At 45.7% G+C, this 22,065-nt stretch overlaps 1 protein-coding gene across 1 annotated transcript in view; it reads right to left on the bottom strand.

Annotated features, from left to right (window-relative positions):
- Positions 1-7,957: 7,957 nt before the first annotated feature.
- CDS2 (CDP-diacylglycerol synthase 2) overlaps positions 7,958-22,065 on the bottom strand; it is a 40,457-nt gene continuing 26,349 nt past the window's right edge. Inside the window, exons 5-13 of the mRNA XM_056860531.1 lie at positions 20,720-20,859; positions 19,033-19,091; positions 16,705-16,787; positions 13,727-13,814; positions 13,102-13,170; positions 12,452-12,604; positions 10,061-10,180; positions 9,176-9,279; positions 7,958-8,244 (exon numbers count right to left, since the gene is read on the bottom strand). Of these exons, the coding sequence (XP_056716509.1) occupies positions 8,115-8,244; positions 9,176-9,279; positions 10,061-10,180; positions 12,452-12,604; positions 13,102-13,170; positions 13,727-13,814; positions 16,705-16,787; positions 19,033-19,091; positions 20,720-20,859 (946 nt within the window). The 3' untranslated portion in view covers positions 7,958-8,114. The remainder of the gene's footprint in view (positions 8,245-9,175; positions 9,280-10,060; positions 10,181-12,451; positions 12,605-13,101; positions 13,171-13,726; positions 13,815-16,704; positions 16,788-19,032; positions 19,092-20,719; positions 20,860-22,065) is intronic.

The following is a 22,065-nucleotide window of genomic DNA, read 5'->3' as shown; positions in this document are numbered from 1 at the left end:
CTCCCACCCAAGAACTTTGGAGAGCCCCTCAGTTCTCAGGAGCTCTTCTAGCTGCATTGCGCTCCATTCCAGGATGCAACAATTTTTAAAAAAATCTTTCTGGCTGCCATAGCCTGTGGCTTTAGTTATTGAGCTGCACGGGCGCTGCTGTCTCTTCGTTCATTTGAGGAAGTGGGCCTCTTGGTTTTGCTGCTGATGCGCTCGGGGGGGAAAAACACCCTGTATTGTGTCTGTGGTTGGCACAGCGCAGCCCGGCGTTTGGGAAAATAACTAATACAGAGCATGGGCAAAACTTCGGCCACTTGTCTTCAGGTTTCGGACAAAGGAAGCAGATTGTAGGGTCTCTCTACCACCCGGAGGTGGGTAACAGAGCCCATAACGCAGTCTCCAGACCTGATTCTATGGTCTTCTATGAGGGAAAGAACCAGAAAGATCCAGGGTCCATTGATACCTTCTGGGTAGCCCACTGCTCTGTGTTCCAGTGCTGCAGGTGTGCTCGGGACCGGAATGCTTGAGGGGCACTGCTCAAAGTTTCTTTCCTTGTGCTGGGGGTGGCCACAAAGACTTCTTAGCCACTAAACACAGAACCTGATCGGCAATGCAGGAATATTTATTATTCCTGTGCAAGGATGTTTATTATCTTGTGCATCCAGTCTGCAACAAAACAATTCTTGAGAGGGGGGGAAAACAGGTCTCTGGAAGAAAAAAATGTTATGTGGAAAACCCTTGTGAAAAGCTCCCTGGGTAAAAATACAAATATTCAATGTTCGACCATGTAATATGAAAGCATCTTTTTTATATATATAAAAAGACAGAAATACAGAATGTTTTTTAACAGCAGCTTTCTGAATTTCCTTGTTCTCCACTTTAGCCGTTCAGCATTATCTCTATACTGCAGATTTACATTACAGTAATTACTCCCTCCCCCAGGGTACTGTTCTGGGCAGCTATACCAGTATAACACTCAGGCCATTATCTGGTTAAAGAATCTTAGTCAACATATGTGTTCTAATCAATTTTTCGCAGATGAATAAAAGCAGTTCTGAAGGGAAAAACGTTCTAGCTTTAGATTTTGTGGTGGGCATCGTAGAAGCAGCATTCCCCCTTATGCCAGAGAGATGGTATATTTATGAATTTATGATATGTTTGAATTTTGCTGTTAAAGGGAGAATTTTTAAATGGATAGGATGCTTAATAGATTACTCTAACATTGCTACTCTATAGAAAACCAACACAGGTTTGTAGGTTAGCCATACCCATGTAACAAAAAGTCTTACGGCACTTAAAAGACCACTCAGTCAGATGAGAAGAAGAAGAGTTGGTTTTTATATACCAACTTTCTCTACCACTTAAGGGGGAATCAAACTGGCTTACAATCACCTTCCCTTCCCTTCCCCACAACACACACCCTGTGAGGTAGGTGGGGCTGAGAGTGTGTGACTAGCCCAAGGTCACCCAGCTGGTTTCATGTGTAGGAGTGGGGAAACAAAACCAGTTCACCAGAATAGCATCCATGGCTCACGTGGAGGAGTGGGGAATCAAACTTGGTTCTCCAGATCAGACTCCACCACTCCAAACCACCGCTCTTAACCACTACACCATGCTGGTTCTATATATGAGCCCGTATATTCCATCTCCCAGCCACATCTGATGTTTTATGAACCTAAGTCATATCACAGAGAGAGTGTGAGAGAGAGAGAAATGAAAACATTTTGTGTTTGAATCCCAGAACCTTCCCAACTTTCAGTCAGTGGGGTTTCAACTATCCAAGCCATTTACGACTTCAGCTTCCAATGCTAAAGAAACAACACTCAAGCAATTAAGTTAGATACATTTTTATTTAACAGTAACATACAGTATATAAATAGGGGTAAAATACCTTTATACAATATTTCACATTCTGACAGTCAAAAAAAAAGCAAGTCTAAGTGTGTCTGCAAAATTGACATTAACCCTCCCCCCAATAGAAGACAGTGCACAGAGAAATAAGCAAGTAGTATGGATAGAATAAATACATCTGATCTAAAGAGCATAACCAAGGGGAAGGAGAGCCACAGAAGTACAGAGTGTAGCGCCCAAGAGGAGTACAGGCATCACGAGTTCCTATGGACACAGACACACTGACAAGTAACTAGTCAGCTTCAGATGTTGAGTCCACGTGGTTTCTACAAAGCTAAGTCACCCTCCAAATGTATCAAAAGATACGGCCTGGGTGGGGTGGGGGACTCTTGCCAACATGATATTTGGGGGCCCAAAAAATGGAACGTGGCTCGGAGACCGCTTTGAGTCACCAGAAGCCTATCATCATTCAGGGAATGTAGAAGTATTTCCAAACCAGTTTTTGGCCTTTGGGGTCAGGTTCAGTTTGGCAACAGCTGCTTCCATTACCATGAGGGGGCAAAGACTCACTCGGAAACAAAAAGGCTAGATTCCAAAGTACTAGATTTCAACCCCTGCCCTTCAGTAGTACATAAACCATCAAAATGCCAACATCTTAGGCCTCACACTTTCACACACTAAACAAGTAACACGAATCTGCAATCCACACTCCAAGCAGATGGGTGTGTGTGTTTGAAGAAACTTGAATCTGCAATCCACATTCCAGTTCCCAGGTTCTTCTAGGCCCCAACTTCATTCAGTGGACTCTGCAAATTCTACTAGAATGTCACTGCTGGTTCTCACATCTCCAATATATCCCAGTCCATTGCTCTCTTGCAGCTGTTTTAACCCTAACTGGGCTTAAAGAAATATGAAATACAGTTGCAGGCCTGGCTCCAAAAGGAATGTTACGTCTCTCCTCCCCAGACAACACTGGCAACACACAGTCTCTCTCTTAAGTGGTCTCCAGACTCCAGGTCCACCTCAATAAAGTGAGCCCTGAACACTGTGCAGATTCCCCTGTTACTGACCAAACTAGCAACGGGTAGATGCCTAAAAGCCACCCAGCTCAGGCTCCAAAGAGATGAGAGACTGGGAGAGCCTGCCCGGATCTTTCCAGCATCTTCTAAAGCTTAATTACAGCTGTGTTGTGCCCCAAAACTGTATTGGGGTTGAGCAGGAATGGGAGCTGGGGGTGGGGGGTTAAAACCTTTCAAACTCCGGGGGCCAGCCTGTCCAGGAAATTAGCCATGTCTGGTCTGGATGGGGCATTCCAGTCCTGAAACATGAATACCGGTGTTAGACTTCCAATATTTTGTTGGTGGGGGAATAATAATTCACTCATTTGCGATCTAGGCAAACTGAAGGAATTCACCAGCAAATACAGCTTGGGTGATGATCAGTTCCACTGCTTTCTGACAACTAACAGCCTTTTGCTACCTACCATTCTCTTGCCAGTTCATGGAACCAACTAAGTTTGCACACAAACGTCAATGAGAACCACACCTTTCCGTTTGGGTAGGAAAGACATCTTCTCTCGAGTGCTCTTCTGAGAAACCACCACTCCCCTCCAGTGGTTACAGTTAGCACTGCAGTACTAAACACCTTCCAAAGTTAAACTAAAACAGCCTAAAAATGTTGCCTGATCACTCAATCCTCTTAGAAGTGCCACAAATTAGGAACTAAAAAGCCTTTTTCTTTTTTTAAATTGCCACCTTTTATTTATTTTATTAAATTTCCAACCCGCCTCCCCATCAAACCTGACCACGTGAACAAGTAATACTGGCTGTGCATTCAGATGCAGTGACCTAGAAAGGATTCCAAGACTTTACTCTCTCCTGTGCCTCTGCTAACATTTTCTATGAACAATGCACATGACTGACTCTCTGCAAGATCCATGAACTTCAGGGTTCCAGAACCTAGGCAGCAGTTCCCAACTCTGCCCCATTATTCGTATCACATATGTGCACTCTTCATGCACACATATGCATGCATGTACAGACAGGGTAATATTCCAGGGTCTGAAAAGCAGCTGAAACAGCTGAAAAACTACACTGTAGTAAAATGGTACAGCTATTAGGCAGTGAAGTCCAAAAACTACCATTTTACCAACATGGTAACTTCATAGCTAGAGGATCAACAAGACTCTCCATCTGTTGGCTGACCACCAACTCAATGCAACCACGAGCAGGGCTACCAGTGCCCCCACAAGTGGTGTAAGTCACTACATAGACCTGAAACAGCCGCAAGTGTGGGGCTGTTTGTTACTACAGCTATTGTTACCTGTGAATTTCCTATGCTTTAAGAGCTGGCAAAAGAATGAACTGGTAGGTCTTCCCTTCCATGGGTGGCAGCACGTTGGCATGGCTAGGGCATGGGTGGGCAGAGCTTCTCCTCTCGTCTGCAGCTCTATGGAACCAATCCTGCTAGCTCGGCTGTGACTTTTCCCCAAAAGGCTGCATTCAATCAGAAACCGAAAAATGCCAATCAAATTTTACTCTCCTCCTTGAATTGGCCCCTCTGAGCTTTGCGCAATATGGTGTCCAGCGACTACCCTGAAGCCATCGCCAGCAGCAAGTGACTGGAGCCAAAAACACTCTGCTGGGCCAGGGTCACTGCTGTCACATGCCTCGTTGGAGGCAACTTGCTAGCTTCTAGGGGAGTACACAGCTCATTGGTGGTCCACACCTACCACATGCTCGTTTCTGGATTATAAAACAGCTCCTAGATGAGGGCCAGTTTAAAGAACCCAAACACTTCTTTGTACCGCAATTTTCCCTCAGTATTTGTGACTCTCATGACTTCACAAGGAGGATGCCTCCAACTGGAGCCATTCCAACCACAGATCATCTCCCATCGGCCTCAACATCTCCGGATCATTTGGTCTTTGATCAACAGTCCTTGATTACTCAGCCCCATTGGCTTGTTTTGCTTCTAGTGGCTCCAGTACCGGGAGTGGACGCTTAGGACAGTCCTTGCAAACTGTGGCATGTAGCAGTTGGCATGTGAAAGCAACCATGTCAAGAGACCACCACATACAGTGGACATCAATTTTTATTCAACTTCAGTGACAAAACCAGCTAGCATTGGGTAAAATGTCATGTGCATAGTCTGGATTGGATGGGAGGCTTTGGTTCCTTTTCTCCATTACTCAGTCCAGAGGGGAAATTCTCCACCACTAATGTGTTTGAGAGCCAGTTGAGGCAATCAGCAAAATCAAAAAGTAAAGCACTTCCTGGACTTTACCACTTATGACAGCAAGGACTTTTTTTTAACCCACATATATTTGGATGCTTCTCTATGAATTAACAGTAACACCAAAAAAGTAGGGCTTCAGGGAGAAGGTTAGGCTAGACCTAAAACACCCTGTTTTTGTGCAAAGTTTTTAGCTCATAAAGGAGCATTCAAGCATGCAAGATCCACCCAGCAATCTCAAATGGTACACATTCGGAAAAATGCTTCAGACTATGTGGACTGCATGAACTCGCTGTCAAACATATAAATGATGGTGCACAAAGAATAATTGTGCAAACTTGGCACTTTTGTGTACAGTCCTGACTGCTTCAGATCCAAAAGTTCTACAACGCAAAACAAACTCTCAGTTTAAACCACAGATTTTGTTTGAAATCTCAGAGGTTATTTTTTTTAATGGCATGTTCAAAGAGATTTGGCTATTCAAAACTAAGTATTCAAAAATGAATACTTATAAAACAAATCCAGGTGTTTCTAAAAGCCATTGCAATATACAGAAGGCAAAGCAGCATATGGAAGAAGAGGAGGAAAATCAGCACTCCCGCCAAGTTTAAAAGCAGCACGGTTTGAAGCTGAACGTTGCTTGCTAGGTTAAGTCACTCTTGAGAGTTACTCCCTGTCTGAAAATAGATAACATAATGCTCCACAGTTCACTGCTTTTGCACTGTAGCTAAATTCAAGTTGCAATACCACATTTGCTCAGATTTGCAGAAAGGGAGGGCGACGACTCAAATACTCCAGCACTCTTCAAGCCAAAAGCTGAGAAGCGACCCCGGTGCAAGTGCCTGACACCTGTCAAGATCACAATTGTAGTTGCAGACTGTACAAGAACACACAGGGAAAGAGATTGTTTGTGCGCACAACACCCAAGGTATACAACTGCATATAAACTGCCTGCGATATTACCTCTATCTTTGATGGAGGATTGGGAACACAAGATGAAGTTGGGATGGGAGTGGCTCGACTCTTTGTCTACCTGTTCCACCCTATAAATCACCCCTCCCCAAGTGGATTTCCCCACTCTTGTATAGTGAGGGGAAAAGGGAAGTGGTGACAGAACAAGCAGGAACAGGCAAAGTACTGAAGGTGCAGACAGAAAGAAAAACCTTAGCCAACTGAGCACTGACTGCATGCACCACACACACTCCTGTAATGAAATGCTGTCATGTGCAATATTGCCCATTGGGCCTGTTTGGCTTAAATATTTGCTGTGCACACACAGGCCTGGAGAATGTGACATAACCTGGCAAGACAGGTTCCCTGCTTCAAGGATTTCAGATGCACCTGGCTTCAGATCCAAAAAACCACCAAAGCAATGCCAGTCAAGATGATCACCGGCTGCAGCCGTTGGAGGCGGAGTTTCCATGCAGTGACAGCCAATCTGAAGGGCCCTTTTCCTACCAGACAAAGGCCTGGTTTAAACATGCTGCCGGCAGAGGCAAAACAACTCACCCATGGGACTTGGTACGTGCAGAGTGTAAACGGGGCTGTTACCCATGCAAAGCAGTCACACAACATGCCAGTGTGAATGCAAAGTCCCATGGATATCTTCTTTTACCTCAAGAGCACCATGTTTCAATCATGCTTTAGATAGTGTGTGACCTGGCATACAGCAGGGGTGATCAGAGCCCCAGGGCCATAGAATGCTACCCAAGTGGCTTGTCAATATTGATGGTCATGCGTGGCGACCTGGGCTGGCTGGACCCACAGCTACGGAGAATGTCTTTTTTTAGACCAGCTGCAAGCTTCCATGTAACCTGGTCTCGTGCTTGCTTCAGAATTAATATAACTTTATACTCTGTATTCTTCTTTCCCAATTCCACTAAAATGAAAAGTCTTTAAAATTACTGAGTAGGATTTATGAATTAAAAACAAATGCTTCCCCCTTCCCTTGCCCCAAAGAAAATACTAATTTTGGTTTTGTTTCAGCTGCCTTCCAGAGCAATTTGTTCACTCTGGATTCAGAAAGGTAAAGATCTGCTAAGTTCTCTCTCCAATCTGGAGGATTTCTGTAAAAAAAAATGGCACTGCAGCAATTGGGTTTTAACTTCTTGCTGGCAACAGAATTTCACTAATGCAAGAAATGGAGCAAAGCCACCGTGACTGCAGAAAACTCCCATGCTTTCCCCATTTGCGTTTTGGTAATATGCAGTTGGATCACAAGCAGGGAGCCACTCTCCCATCTGACTGGGACTTGGCTGCCGGACTGTGGCAACGAGCCCCGCTTTTTCTTCTCTTGCTACAAGGACAGCTCCGCTCAGGCCTTCCAGTTACCAAGCTACATCCATGTATGGGGGGAAAAACACATTCATGCGCCCACGGGGGGGGGGGGGGACCACCAGCACCACGAATGCATGCCAAAGAGGATCGATGGCCCCTCCACCATACACTCAAGGATGCAAAGGAAAAGAAATGCTCACTTCATCACAAGCTGGACACTAATCAAGGCTCCGAAGGTCCTCTTGAAACCTCTGTATCAACTGCAGCGTGCGCTGGATTTGCCACACAGTAAGTGAAATGTGAATGTGGGACACTGGCCCATGATCTACCTGCATTACAGAGACTCCACTCAGCAAGCCTCCCCCCTTGCTCACCCTGCTTCCTGCCCCATAGCCATTCCACACATCCCCAAAGGGGGTGGGGGGAATGTCAGCTTCTTGTAACTTTCAACCCACATGCCTGGAAGGTGGGGGAAAAACCAACCCTGCAAATACTATGAGGATACTTTCCAGAAGACACGGTCAAGTTTCTCCTTCAATGCCAGAGTTCCTTCTCAGCGAAAAGTTTCAATTTGTTTGTTTGAAACCATATAAATACATTTTAAAAAAAGTTACAGAAATGCAAACCTTTTATATGGGGGAAAAAACGAGAAAATGAGAGACGTGAAGCCTGGTTATTGTCCTAAATCAGGCAAGCCAAGAGGGGATTTCCTTGGGTGGGGGGGAACTTGCCCACTTTCAGTCATATCCTGATGGCACAGCTGCCTACGCATCTTCAGAACCAGCCAACATGCCCTTATCGACGAGATGTCCCTTTAGTGTGTTGAAGATGTGTAGCTGTTGATCTGGCCGCAGAGTCAGGAGCTGCTGGATCAGTTTGCTCGGATTAGGACCCCTTAAATGAGGAAAAACAAGTGTTTGGGTCACATTTCCAATTTTCCCCGAGGAGGCTCCCAGTTCTGGAACGAGCCCGGGCTCCATTCCAGGCTGCAACTTGAGCTAATGATATGGCGAAGATAGTACCTTCCTGACCTGGATGGCACAAGCTAGCCTGATCTCGTCAGAACTCATCAGACAAGCAGGGTCAGCCCTTTGGTTCTTGTAGGTTATCCGGGCTGTGTAACCGTGGTCTTGGAATTTTCTTTCCTGACGTTTCGCCAGCAACTGTGGCAGGCATCTTCAGAGTAGTAACACTGAAGGACAGTGTCTCTCAGTGTTACTACTCTGAAGATGCCTGCCACAGTTGCTGGCGAAACGTCAGGAAAGAAAATTCCAAGACCACGGTTACACAGCCCGGATAACCTACAAGAACCAATGAACTCTGACCGTGAAAGCCTTCGACAATATTTAGGGTCAGCCCTAGTTAGAATTTGGATGGGAGACCACCAAGGAAGTCCAGGGTCACTACACAGAGGCCTTGAAAACCCTATGGGGGTTGCCATGAGTTGATTGTGACTTAACAGCACTCAACACACACGCAAGACTGTACCACCTGATCTGGTCCTTTGAACCAGCCCCCGGCAGTCTTGAGCAGGTTGTCCATGAGGAAGGAACCACTAATGCTGGCTCCCATTTCTTTCCCCTCCAGCACTTCCAGGCACAAGCTCCGGTGGCGCAAAAATCAAACTGTGGGTATGAAATTCCCTCCCATACTGGAACTGTTTCTTGTGGATTTGTCTCCCCGCCCCCCTTGTTGTTCTGTTGCTGGCCTTATGTTAAATTCCACTTCAGTTTTATAGCAGCATTTTAAGTTAATGGATGTTAATGCTATTTTATTGATGATATCATAAGCTGAAAACAGCAAAAGCATTGATAAAAAAAGTTACCTGATAAAACTTGCAATATACACATTTACGAAAGTGGCCATGAGGTATTGACAGTCAAACCGGTCCATGATGCCGCCATGCCCTGGAATTGTGTTGGCAAAGTCCTGTGCGATTAAAAAAAAACAACCCACCACTTTAGAAAGGTTACTTTTTGTGCTTTTGCAGAAACAATATTCACTTCTACATCATGCCTAATTTCTTTGAGTGAGTTTGTAAGGAAAGTCTGGCAGATACTTATTCATTGACCACCCAAAATCTCCCTGTGGTCCCATCACCTCACAGTTTCTATCAGTTTCTGCTGGGTTGGAAAGCTACGGGCTCTTCTTATGTAGGCTTCTGCAGTTAAAATGCTGGTGGATTTCTGACCTAGAATCATAGAGTTGGAAGGGACCTCCAGGGTCATCTAGTCCAACCCCCTACACAAGGCAGGAAATTCACAACTATCTCCCCCCCACACCCCCAGTGACCCTTACTCCATGCCTAGAAGATGGCAGAAAAAAGGGCATGTAAGATAGGGCCACGAGAGCTCTACCATATCTACACCAGCAACAGCAAGCAGAAGGAAGACTCATCAACAACAACACATGCCCCCTCTTTTGCTGGCACACACACCAGTGGGAGACAGGGGATACTTGGCAGGTTTTGCCTGTTTTTGATATTTTATTAATCTAATTCTTTTTGTTACCTCCCCCACACCTTAGGAGAGGTGGCGGCTAGAAATGAGCCAGTTGTACATTAAGCTCTCCTGATTATTGATTATCTGATTATTTGGAATGCAGGGAAATTAAAAACCCTCTCCCCATGTTGTGTACTTCAGGAGTTGCAAATACAGAACAGGCTTGATTAGAACAGAAGGCGGCTAAATTATCTGACACTGAACTTTACCTTGATTTTGAAAGCTCTTTTAAATCCACTGGCAAAAAATCCTCCAAAGGGACCAATCAAGGAAGCAAAAGTGGAGAGTGCAATGCTATGTATCTGGAAGGGATACATCCGGACAGTTTTCTGGAGAAAGGGAAGAAGAAAGATCATGAGCTTCAACAGCACAGCGTATCACTTCAGGGAGCACAAGAGCAGGAAAATGTCAATGCTAATAATTTCTGCTAGGGTACACATAAATAAAAGTTGTTCAGAGATGGATCATACTTTTAAAAAAAGCAGTTGGATTCTTTAATGTAGGAAGTATTGTTTCAAATTTTCAAGCCCCCCCCCCGCCCCCATCAATCAGTATTCAATTCTCCAGGATTGCAGCTGTCAGAGGAAGCCTCCCTCCCAACTTTCAGGCAAGTTGAAGAAGGCATCTTGGTTCAACACACAACTACATTCTCACCTGTACAGCAGATATCGGCCCATGTTTGAGCTGTTCCATCCTTTCTTGAGATCCTCAAGTGGAGGGGAAGAGGTTTGGTTCCCAAGCCACTGAGAGGGTTGTACTTGATGGAAACAGGAAACACAGCCAAAAAATGCCAGTCCTGATCCCAGATTCTCCATCAAGCACGCGTCTTTCCTTCCGCATCACCATAACCTTTAGAAAGGAAGGCTTCGGCGTGCTCTCAAATGTCACTAATGATTTTCATTTGATTCTGAACACTTCCAGCCATTCTAAATAGGTTAGGTTAGACTGTAGTTAGCAAAGTTTCCTAGTTTTTATTGCAGTTCTCCCTGGGCTGGTTTCTATATTCCATGTAAGAAGAAGAAGAGTTGGTTTTTATATGCCGATTTTCTCTACCTTTTAAGGATAATCAAACCGGCTTATAATCTTCTTCCCTTCCTCTCCCCACAACAGACACGTTGTGAGGTAGGTGAGGCTGAGAGAGCTCTAAGAGAACTATGACTAGCCCAAGGTCACCCAGCTGCCTTCATGTGGACGAGTGGGGAAACCAACCTGGTTCACAAGATTAGAGTCTGCCGCTCACATGGAGGAGTGGGGAATCAAATCCGGTTCTCCTAGAGTCCACTGCTCCTAACCACAATACCACGCTGGCTCAAGCACGAATCAAGTGGTTTTACTTTCTTCTCTCTGGGCTATATATATTTCTTAGACCTTTGAGTGGTAAAATCTCTCTATAAAATGTGCCCCCCACCCTTTCTTTCACATATCAAAACATATTCTCTTTTGCAACCCCTCTCTCACAGAGGTACAGTCAAGGAAGAGCTTTACCCCTTGATTCTAACGGACATAGGAACTGATCATTATTTAGCTTTATATTTGCTCTCTGAGAGACGATGTCTAAGGCCATCCAGTAAACTTTATTACTCTGTGAGGATTTCACACATCTTCATCAGGAGCCCTGCCCACTTTCACGTTGGCCCAGCCACCCCACGCAGATGAGTGCTGAGGTGTTAAGCAGCTGAACCTCAAGATACTTTCACTATTAGAGAGGGATTTCATTTATTTATTAAAACATTTATACCCCGCCTTTCCTCGTGGTTCAAAGCGGTTTACAATAATAGTTAAAAAAATGTTCAGGCTAAAAGCAAAAATAAAATAGCAAACCCCAAATCTCTCCCGCCCACCTCCCTTTTAAAAATGCCTGCCAATTCAGACTCCCTCAAAAGCCCCGATAAACAAGGCAGGCCTTGCAGCACTTCCTGAAGATCTCCAGGGAGGACCTCTCCCTCACCTCTACAGGGAGCCCATTCCACAGACCCAAAGCCACAATGGAAAAGGCCCGAGCTCTGGACAATGCTGAATGGGCCCACCCTAGGTGGTGAGACTGTCAACAGATGGCTGCCTGACGACAGTAGTTGGCACACAGGGACATATGAAAGGAATGTATCATGAAGCTGTTTACTCCATTCTTCTGTTTGGCCACTGCAATACCATACTTAAAGTGGAGGAGGAGGAGGAAGAGGAGGAGGAGGAGGAAGAAGAGGAGGAGGAAGAGGAGTTGGTTTTTATATGCCGACTTTCTCAACCACTTACGGGAGACTCAAACCGGCTTACAATCACCTTCCCTTCCCCATAACAGACACCCTGTGAGGTAGGCGAGGCTAAGAGAGCTCTAAGAGAGCTGTGACTAGCCCAAGGTCACCCAACTGGCTTCGTGTGTAGGAGTGGGGAAACAAATCCAGTTCACTAGATTAGCCTCTGCTGCTCATGTGGAGGAGTGGGGGAATCAAACCCGGTTCTCCAGATCAGAGTCCACTGCTCCAAACCACTACACCACACTGGCTCTGTTATTCGCAGACAGAAAGCAACTGAGAGTTATCATACACATCCGCTTTTGCAAATCAAAGTTATCCGAAGCTGAAAGCCAAGATTGGGGTGCCTACCCAGCCGATGACAGACTGAAGCACCACAGGAATGTTGTACTTGTGTAACTGGAACAGCTCGGAAGGCTCACAGTCCACGGTAAAGCTGTTGGTGTCATTGTTGAACTCCACAGGACACACAAAGCATCTGTATCCAGACATCACGTAGGAAAGCTTGGTTTGGGAAGAGAAGTGGGAGAGAGAGACAAAGGTTAACTACTTCCATGGAACTTCTACACACATACATCGAATTGGACACCATCAGGTAGTTTTGATACTTGGGGACAGAACAACAATTCTATCACCTATTTCTCAAGGTTGCACCTATCTTTACCGCGATGGGTGATTTTCCCTCATCTCTCTAGCCCGAACGAAAGAGTGCTGTTGTACATTTAGCGCATGCATTCCAGTTCTGTATTTTCCAGCTCTTTCCTTGCATCAGTAAATTGAGTTCACAGGGTCAACTTGCCACCGTCTTGTGGTGGAGCTTGCACATAAGGGTTTCCCTGTGGACTGCAGGTCCACCACACAGGGTATGCCTCCCATATTGCCACAGTTAATGGCACCTCATACCTGCCCCTGGCCACAGCTTACTGGCCTAGAGATCATGTCTGTTCATTTGCACTCTCCCCCCGCACCAGATCTTGCAGAAAAGTCAGTTAGACACTTACTAGCAGGCCAAAAACAACAGTAGCAAAGAAGCCTCCAATAAAACCTTCCCAGGTCTTCTTTGGGGAAAGCTGCAGATAAAAACACAGGCAAGATGTTTAATAGAAGACTGAAGCAGACAGGCTGTTATAGGTTTCATAAAACTCTTGGATATGATAAAAATTAGGGTTCACAACATTGCCTTGGCAAATGCCTGAAGATTCTCGGATGGTGCCTGGGGGAGGGTGGAGTTTGGGGAGGATGTGATGTCACTTCTGGGTGACACTCTAGGATGCCTCCCCTAGTTTCTACAGTCTTTACAACAGAGGCTGGGGAAATTCCTAGAGCGTCACTATGTGGAGGCCACTTTTTGTCTTCCACTCATTTTCCTGGGGGGTGGTAAAGTGCGACTGGTAATTCCCTGCCCTGGGTGGGTAAATGGGAGGCCGAAGTAGGAGTCCCAAAACTAACAATATAAATAAAATAAGAACCACCTAACACACTCTGACCATCTGCTAGGGTGCTTTGCAAGGCCAGCCTCCATTGAGTAGAATTTTTCAAAGGCTTCAACAGCCTCCCTTAATGCCAAAGTCTGCTTATTCATAATCTGTACAACTTATCTTTTTAAATCTCCGGATCTCAACGAACCTTAATCAGTGGAGTGCGCCCAAAGAAGAACCCAAACATGTAGGCCATGATGTCATTGCAGATGACACATGAAATTGGCACAATAAACCTGGAGAGCAATAGGAAGAGAGACAAGAAAGCTGTTGAAAGGAGCCATTTGGATTTAACAGAAATGAGTCAGTATTCTGCAGCTCTTCATCAGAGATCTGTTACCAGAGTTCAGTGGTCACTGAATGTTTAAAGAGAGTCTGGCGAACCTATCCTTTGATCAGGTGAACATATATGGAACAGACTCCATTTAGGCTGGTGTCAGTGAGACAAATGGGCCTTCCTTATTAATTTAAAGGTTTGTACCCCATAAATATGTTCTAATCTCAAAGAGTATAAAGTGGCTTACAAAACAGTGACCAATTAAGATGATTAACACTGAATAAATAAAAATAACAACAGAACAATCCATTGTCACTTCCTACAGTGGCTAGTACCATGAAAATAGCAACTGCCAACCGCCCGCCCCCCCCCCCCCATCTACAGCAGCATGGATCTGGAGTTTGGGCAAAGCTCAAGGCACCAGGCCAGAGGTGAGAAATATGGCTAAAATCAGATTGAGGGTCAGGAGTCCAAGTAAATGGTTAAAGATGCAAGGGCCACAGGCAAGAAGCAAGATCAGACCAATGGTTATGATTCTGAGAGAGCCATTCAAACAGCAAGAGCCAAGAATTGTACTCCAAGACACACAGGATCAAGTCCCAAGAGTGCAGGCTCACTTAGGCAAGGCACCGGAACTGGACAGCTAACTTCAGTCTGGGAAAAGTCCTTACTAGATGGCAAGTTGTCAATACTGAGGAGGCAGCAAGGACAGGCTTTACTGGCCTGAGATCTTTTGATGGGCCACTGGAGATGTGCTGGAACCCAGTCAGTTGATCTGAGACCAGAAGAGAAACTACAGCTCAGGGGATGCTGCTAAATTCAGGCTGTTCCCACTAGCCCTGTGGTATAGATTGTATGGTGGGTAGGCTTACAGTGATAGGGGTCTTGGTGTGTACCACCCCTTACGAGCATTAGAAATCCTGGATGAAAAGGAAGGGTTTTCCTGGTGCCTAAGAACTAGAAAGGCACCAGGGAAGCAGCTGTGGAGAGAAAGCTCCATAAACGAAGGCCCACTGCAGAAGAGATGCACAAAACCTCTGCAGACCATCTTAACCAGCAGACAGGTTGATGTGGCAGTGAGGGTCTCTTTAAATATCCTGATCCTAAACGGTTAATAACCAGCAGTGTGGTCAGCCCACACTTATCAAGTTTGCAGCTGACTTGCTAACTAAAACTGGGCAAAGTAGGGAGCAGCTGAGGAAATCTTCACTTCCATCTGCAAGTACAAACCTAGTAGTACTTCTTCAGAAGCGGGACCCCACCTAGAACAGGATGACTCTTTAAATCCTGCATCGCAACACTGTTGACCAGCAGGACTCTGCTCTTGCCTAGAGGGAACTTCAATATGTGGGCCCTGAGCTCGTTAGCGGCTCCGAGCACCAGTTCAGAATAAGAGATAGCATGGTGCAGTGGTTGGAGTGTTGGGCCAGGATCTGGGAGACCCAGGTTCCAATCCCAACTCTGCCATGGAAGCTTGCTGGGTGACCTTGGTCTGATTTGCAAAAATAAATTAATAAATTTTAATAAAATGTTTTGTTTGCAAATGAAAACTGGGAAGGTACTACAAGAAGCTGATTTTGCAAACCAACCCCAAAAGTATTGTGACAACCATCCATCACAGACACTAATGCTATCTGGATCAAATCATACTCGCTGTAAACACGTAAGCCAACTGTCAGTTGTATAACCTTGACATTTTAGCATTTTGTGCTGGCATGTTGTTATTACTTATTAATTATAAAGATGGGCAGGCACAAATCAGTATCTGCCAACGCTGGATGCCATGCACTGTAGTGGTTATGAGGACAGGGCATTGGACGGATGTATTCTGGGGGATTTCCCCCAGCAAGGCTGAATGACTGAGTCCTGGTGCAGAGCAGCTGACGCCTACTTAGATCTGCCTTATCCCAGCCAACAAAGCTCCATGCAAGTGGGCTTGTCCTCGCTAGTTTTCGTTGTTGTACGCTTTGAGACCCAACGTCTCTCTCAGCTTTCAGAGTTACTTGCAGGGTTTTTTTTTTTTTTACATCATCACCTATGATTGTAGTTTACAACTACTTTACACATTTGGGAAGGAGTGTAAATAAACCACACCCTGACTCTGTAAGCCTGGATTCTATCATGTCTAAGGGCATATTCCTATGAAAGGAATTTCCATTAACATGGAGCCTGTTGTCCATGCTGAAGATAAGCAGAAGGGACAGTAGTTTGTAATGCAACCAAGCATGTAGGCTCGTGCAAGACTTGCCTTGTCATTAGAAACCCAACTAACGCAAGCGCTTGGCTTTAGATTTCATGTTGTTTTGTTGAACATGGAACAGCTATTGGGCTTAGTGGGCAAGCTATTTTCCAAAGTCAAGGTGCCCTGAGTAGCTCTCTTATATTTAACAGGGACCACTAGTATTCAGCTTGCTGGAGATAAAGGGAAGATGACTGGGGAAGGCACTGGCAAACCACCCCGCAAACAAAGTCTGCCTTGGAAACGTCGGGATGTGACGTCACCCCATGGGTCAGGAATGACCCAGTGCTTGCATAGGGGACCTTTACCTTTACCTTACTAGTATTCAGACGTTGCCTAGAGCAAGCCTGTGTTTCACTTGCTTTTCCAAAACAGGAATATCATCATGCACATCCTAGGGGACACACTACCCTAAGTCCAACCACGGAGCAGTGGGAGAAGGATTTGAGGGTGTGGCCCATCTATATCTTTTTGTACTCCCGGTAAGTTGGTTATGTTGCAGTGGCATGCAAGAGGGCCCCTCCCCATGCTGGGCTTTCCTCATAGTGACTCAAGTGACCCATTCCACACAGCACATGCCTAGAGAGATCTGTACGCAGTACTGACTCACCAGATCATTCCTTCAAACAGGTTGTGAATGATGAGGTGCGACTGGGTCACAACAATTAGCAAAGTCACATGGGTCCAACCAAACTGGAAAGAGAGAACAGCATGCAGTCCCAGTTTGCCAAAAAAAAATCCCAACATTTCTTCAAAAACAAGCCAAGATGCTGATTAAGAATATTACAAAAGCAGACACAGCACAAAAGCACCCAGACCCTTCAGAGAATTTGGCACCTAACATTCTAGCATGACAACGCTACACTAGCCAAAAAAGAAAGAAGTTGAACCTCACCAAACATACCCTTTCCAGTGCTATCCTGTAATTTATCCTGTACCCACTGGGTAAGGCCTCTCTTGCGAGAGTAATCTTAACAGGCTGAAGCACCCAACTCCCAGAACAGGCCAGGTTTAGAAGCTTCGGACCCTTTCGAACTGCTCAAGGTTCTGGTCAACACCACATTTTTAACAGGCTTCATGTTGGGGAGGGGCTGTGGCTCAGTAGGAGAGCATCTGCTCGGCATGCAGAAGGTCCCAGGTTCAACCCCCGGCATCTCCAGTTGAAGGGACTAGGCAGATAGGTGATGCGAAAGACCCCTGCCTGAGACCCTGGAGAGCCGCTGCCGGTCTGAGTAGACAATACTGACTTTGATGAACCAAAGGTCTGACTCAGTAAAAGGCAGCTTCATGTGTGTTCATGTGTTTTGAACGGCGCAAGGGCTGAGAAGCTGGCAACACGGACTCTGCCCACTGACACACAACCTATGACCCGGGAGGGGGGCTGTTCAGTCCACTTCTTCTGGGGTGGGGGGAGAACAGCACTTCAGCTGCTCACGGCAATCTCCCTGTGTCTTGGGCGAGTGCATGAAAACGAGCCCTTGGGTATTCTGAGTGGGGAGCTCCGCTAATTGCTTTGCAGGTTTGCACACTGGCAGGCGGCTCATGTTTCACCTTGGGAGAAAACAGATTGTTATGTATAGGGCAGTGTGGGGAAGGGGCAGTATTCCTTGGAATCATGAGCTATGTTGGGGGCCAGATGGCTTTTAAGTATCCTGTGCAACAGCAGTTTAAGATGCACCAGCCCCCACATGAACACATGAAGCTGCCTTATACTGAATCAGACCCTTGGTCCCTCAAAGTCAGTATTGTCTACTCAGACCGGCAGCGGCTCTGCAGGGTCTCAGGCAGGGGTCTTTGACATCACATACCTGCCTAGTCCCTTTATCTGGAGATGCCGGGGACTGAACCTGGGACCTTTTGCATGCCAAGCAGATGCTCTACTACTGAGCCATGGCCCCTCCACTTCCCATTAGCCAGTTAAAGCTATTATCGACACTAACCACCAGGTCTAGCTGATGCCACTATTTGTTAAGGTATTTGCCAATTTCAACACTACTATTTTGGTGACAGGAATGTCAACCTTTACCTTAACCCTTGTTCGTTTTACACCTGGTAATTGTGCAGTATATTAAGTGCCTTCCAGTAAAGAGTCAGAAGATGTTGCAAAGTCAGCTTTTCAAAGCCTCTTGCAGTTTTTATCACCATGCCACACCATATCCTCTCTTCTAACACCTTAGTCCAATGGAAGGAAGGTGGCGTAAGTGGCAGCCACTCCTGCCTTCCTTCATAGTGGACAAATTCTTGCCATATGAGAAACCACACTAGACTTTCTGCCCTGCCGAGATGGACTACATCTTCCTCACATGAGAGGCCAGGCCTATGCCCTCAGCTGTCTAGAGTAAGGGGACCTTATGTGGAAGAGAAACCACTGGGATAAACAGCATTGAAAACTGCTACTGTACTAGTGTTGGGGTGTGGCCCCATCACCAGAATGGGTAGCTGGCAGCTGATCCTCTGCACCCTTGTGCTGGCTTGGAGTGTTGTGCCAGAAGCCTTCATTGGCATTATTATGGCCACCAGACATTTTTATCGAGCAAGATGGAAGGGGAGAAAAAAGCAAGTGTCTTTACTTGAAACATCATTTGGGCACTGGGGTGTTCGGCTCTAATGCTTTTTGAAATTCATTGTTTAATGGATGCAGTATTAAAGGGGAAAAACATACTACTACATCTCAAATTAGCATGAAATGCAGGATGTCTAAAGGAAAAAAAATCAGGCAGTGCAATTAGATGTTTGCAATATTCAGGCTGCCAGGAATTGCCATTCTCCCCTCTCCTAAGCTCTGCCTTAACACAAAGAAAATACAAGAATGTCCTTAAAGTCTGCATGGTTATAAACCAAGTACATGAACAGCCTGTTAGTTTCCAGCACTCTCTCTCTTTCTGCCCCCATAAGCTATTAACTCTGAATCTGGAAAAGCCATTTTACTTAATCTTACCATGTAGAACTGGAGTCGATAATGTTTCTTGACCAGACTCAAGACAAACATGCAGAAGCCTAGAGACAGGGAAAAAATAGAATGAGAGCTTAGCATTTCACAGGATCTTTTCACAAGTCTCTACACACCCAGAAGTGCAAATTTTCATAACGTCCAAGCATGTCCCTGGACTCTGAGTCCCCATCAAAACAAAAATAACAGCAGGAAGGCCAGAATCAAGAGAAGGGTTCCAAATATCAGTCAGAATGATATGTCTTTATCTAGTATCTACTGAACATTAATACAATACAACCTTATATCTACTATCACATATAAACTACACAGAGCTGAAATGTACCCCTCTGACAACATGCACAGCAGTTATAAAACATTGTCCATTGACATTGTCCATATAATTATGGACCGACATAAATGGCAAGAATTGCCAAATATAGCTGCTCCCAGTGTTGTTGTGCTCAATTCTGATAAGGCATGCCTCAAATAAAAGTTTGTTTCTTGTGCCGTAGCTTGAAGGTTAATAACAATCTGCCACTGTGAGCAATTAGTTGAGCTGGCTCATCCTCCTCCGAGTCCCCATCAACATAAGCCTGACCCTACTGAGAGCTAACCAGACCTATGGAGGACTCTGCCATGCGTCCCTCCTCTCAAGGTCTTCGCGTATACCCCTTGGGTCTCCAGCCATGGCACTGTGCACTGCCCAGCCTCTTGCCATCACTGGCTCTAAAATACAGGGACATCACACTTGTGCACTGCTTATCTAGAACAGGGCTTCTTAAACCTTTTTCACTCGCGACCCCTTTCCGCCTGAGAAACTTTTACGCGACCCCGGGTATACAGGTATATAAAATAGGTATACAAATCAAACATTTACTGATAATAAATCATAAAGAAACCTTTTACTGTTGCCAATTTTTTCATGACCCCCACATTCAGTTACATGACCCCATATGGTTGTGTATGGGGCCAGGACCCACAGTTTAAGAAGCTTAAGAAGACCAGACAAAATATGGGGTCGTGACCCACAGTTTAAGAAGCTTTGATCTAGAAGTTACAACAGAAAGGGAAGGATGAAAGAGAGAGTGGAGAACTTGCTGTATCTTGCTGAGTGGCTGGCAGACTTACATCGGTCAGGCAGTGGAGAGAACCGAGTAGCCCAGCCCAGCTTCAGAGGACCCTTCTCCCTCACAGCAGGATGGGAGGTTACCCAACACATGAATTTCCCTTTCCTTCCTCTGTAGTATGGGTGTGTTCTTACATTGCCTTTCTGCTCCACCACTGGGAGGCTGGAGAAAGGGGCAGGAAAACGCACAAAGTAACAATGCCACCATTCTCACTTTTCTTGCAGCAAAGAGGGGGAGCTCAAGCCAGGAATGTAGCTTTCAACACGAGCCCTGTGTTTCCCCTTCACCCATACTTCTGCTTGGTGCTGGCGGTCAGACCCTTCCCTGCTTCTTTAACCATCTTCATTTGTGCCACTGGCTTTATGCCTGCAGCAATCAGCCTTCCTTCAGAGATACCCTGCCAATCGGAAGGCAGAATTAAACTCACTGAGAACAGCACCCCTGTAGGGGAGTTTCACCTTGCCTTCTGGCATACAGTTGGTGAGCTGCATTTCTACAGTGCTCTGTAGAAATGCCCCAAACAAGTACCCTCAGAAACAGAGGGGGAGAGACATAGTTCCACGCACCTGTTAAGTAGAGGGCAAAGGAAATGAAGCGATGATATTTGCTGAGAATCCTCAAGGGCTCCTCCCTCTGGACCAGAGTGAAAAAGTAATCTGTGACTGTCTCGCCATAGAAGAAGTAATTCACGCAGAGCAGAAAATACCTGAAGAGAGGAGGAAAGAGAGACCCAGCCTTTCAATACAGAAGCCTAAGGCCTCTTTCTCCAGCAATCCTGCTGCCAAGGCTCCAACATCCTCAGTGAGCTGCAGGTGAAAAGTAACAGTTGCCTTTGCACTGATAGCACGTAGACAGCAATATTCACTCCTGAATAAGTGAGCTGTGGCTCACAAAATTTTGGTAGACTTTAAGGTGCTAGTGGACTCTTGCTCTTTTCTACTGCTACAGACAGACTAACACGGCTACCCATTGTGATCAATATTCATTCCTGTTGCTAAGAACTCCACATTCAGAGCTTCAGCCTCTATGCTGTTGTTGGACCTCCTGAGAAACTGGTTGGCCACTGTGTGAGATAGGATGCTGGACTAGATGGGCCACTAGATGGGCCACTGATCCAGCAGGGCTTTTCTTATGTTCTAAGTCAGCCCAGATAAATGTATGCAAAGCAGTGTCAAGAACTAACACCATTTTACTGGCTCTGTCCATCCAATCCAAGACTCAACTTCCCTCTTTGGGTTTAGGAACCACATTTGAGATGAACACAAAGGAGTCTTACCGCACCTTAAAGACAAACACTTTTTTGGAGAATAAACTTTTGTGAACTACGACCCACTTCCTCACAAGCATGAGGTAAATAGAAAGCAGAAAGAAAGGGGGAAAGTTGTGAAGGCCATGAAATGCAACAGATATACCCTGTGACATTTCTAGGCAAAACTCACAATAGACAAGCAGCGTGACCATTCATAACTGATAATAGTTATATTATGTTAAGCAATTTAATACCTGTAGTGATTAAGAAAGGATGAACACATGAGAAGTTGCCTTGCACTGCTGGTCTATCAAGGTCAGTACTGTCTACTCTGGCTGTTGGCAGCTCTCCAGAGTCTCAGGCAGAGGTCTTCCACATCCTTTTAACTGGAGATGTCAAGGACTGAAACTGGGACCTTCTGCATGCAAAGCAGATGCCTGAACACTGAGCGATCATAAGGATAGGGTAAGGATGGTCCAGCATTGCCCACCTTCGGGGCACCAGGCACCTCTGGCTCACACACTACTTTTGACACAGTGTGGTACCAGGACAGGAGACCAGGGGTCTCTGTGTTTGGACTGGCAAGCTCTGGTTGTTCATGTAAACACAGTCCACTCATACCTCCCAGAAACTGCTCCAGGAAAAAGTAACAAGACTGTTGGT

This window comes from Euleptes europaea, chromosome 14, assembly GCF_029931775.1.
Source record: "Euleptes europaea isolate rEulEur1 chromosome 14, rEulEur1.hap1, whole genome shotgun sequence".
Classification (NCBI taxonomy): Eukaryota; Metazoa; Chordata; class Lepidosauria; order Squamata; family Sphaerodactylidae; genus Euleptes; species Euleptes europaea.
The sequence above is the reverse complement of the archived record's forward strand: the minus strand, read 5'-3'. Positions and strand labels throughout refer to the sequence as shown.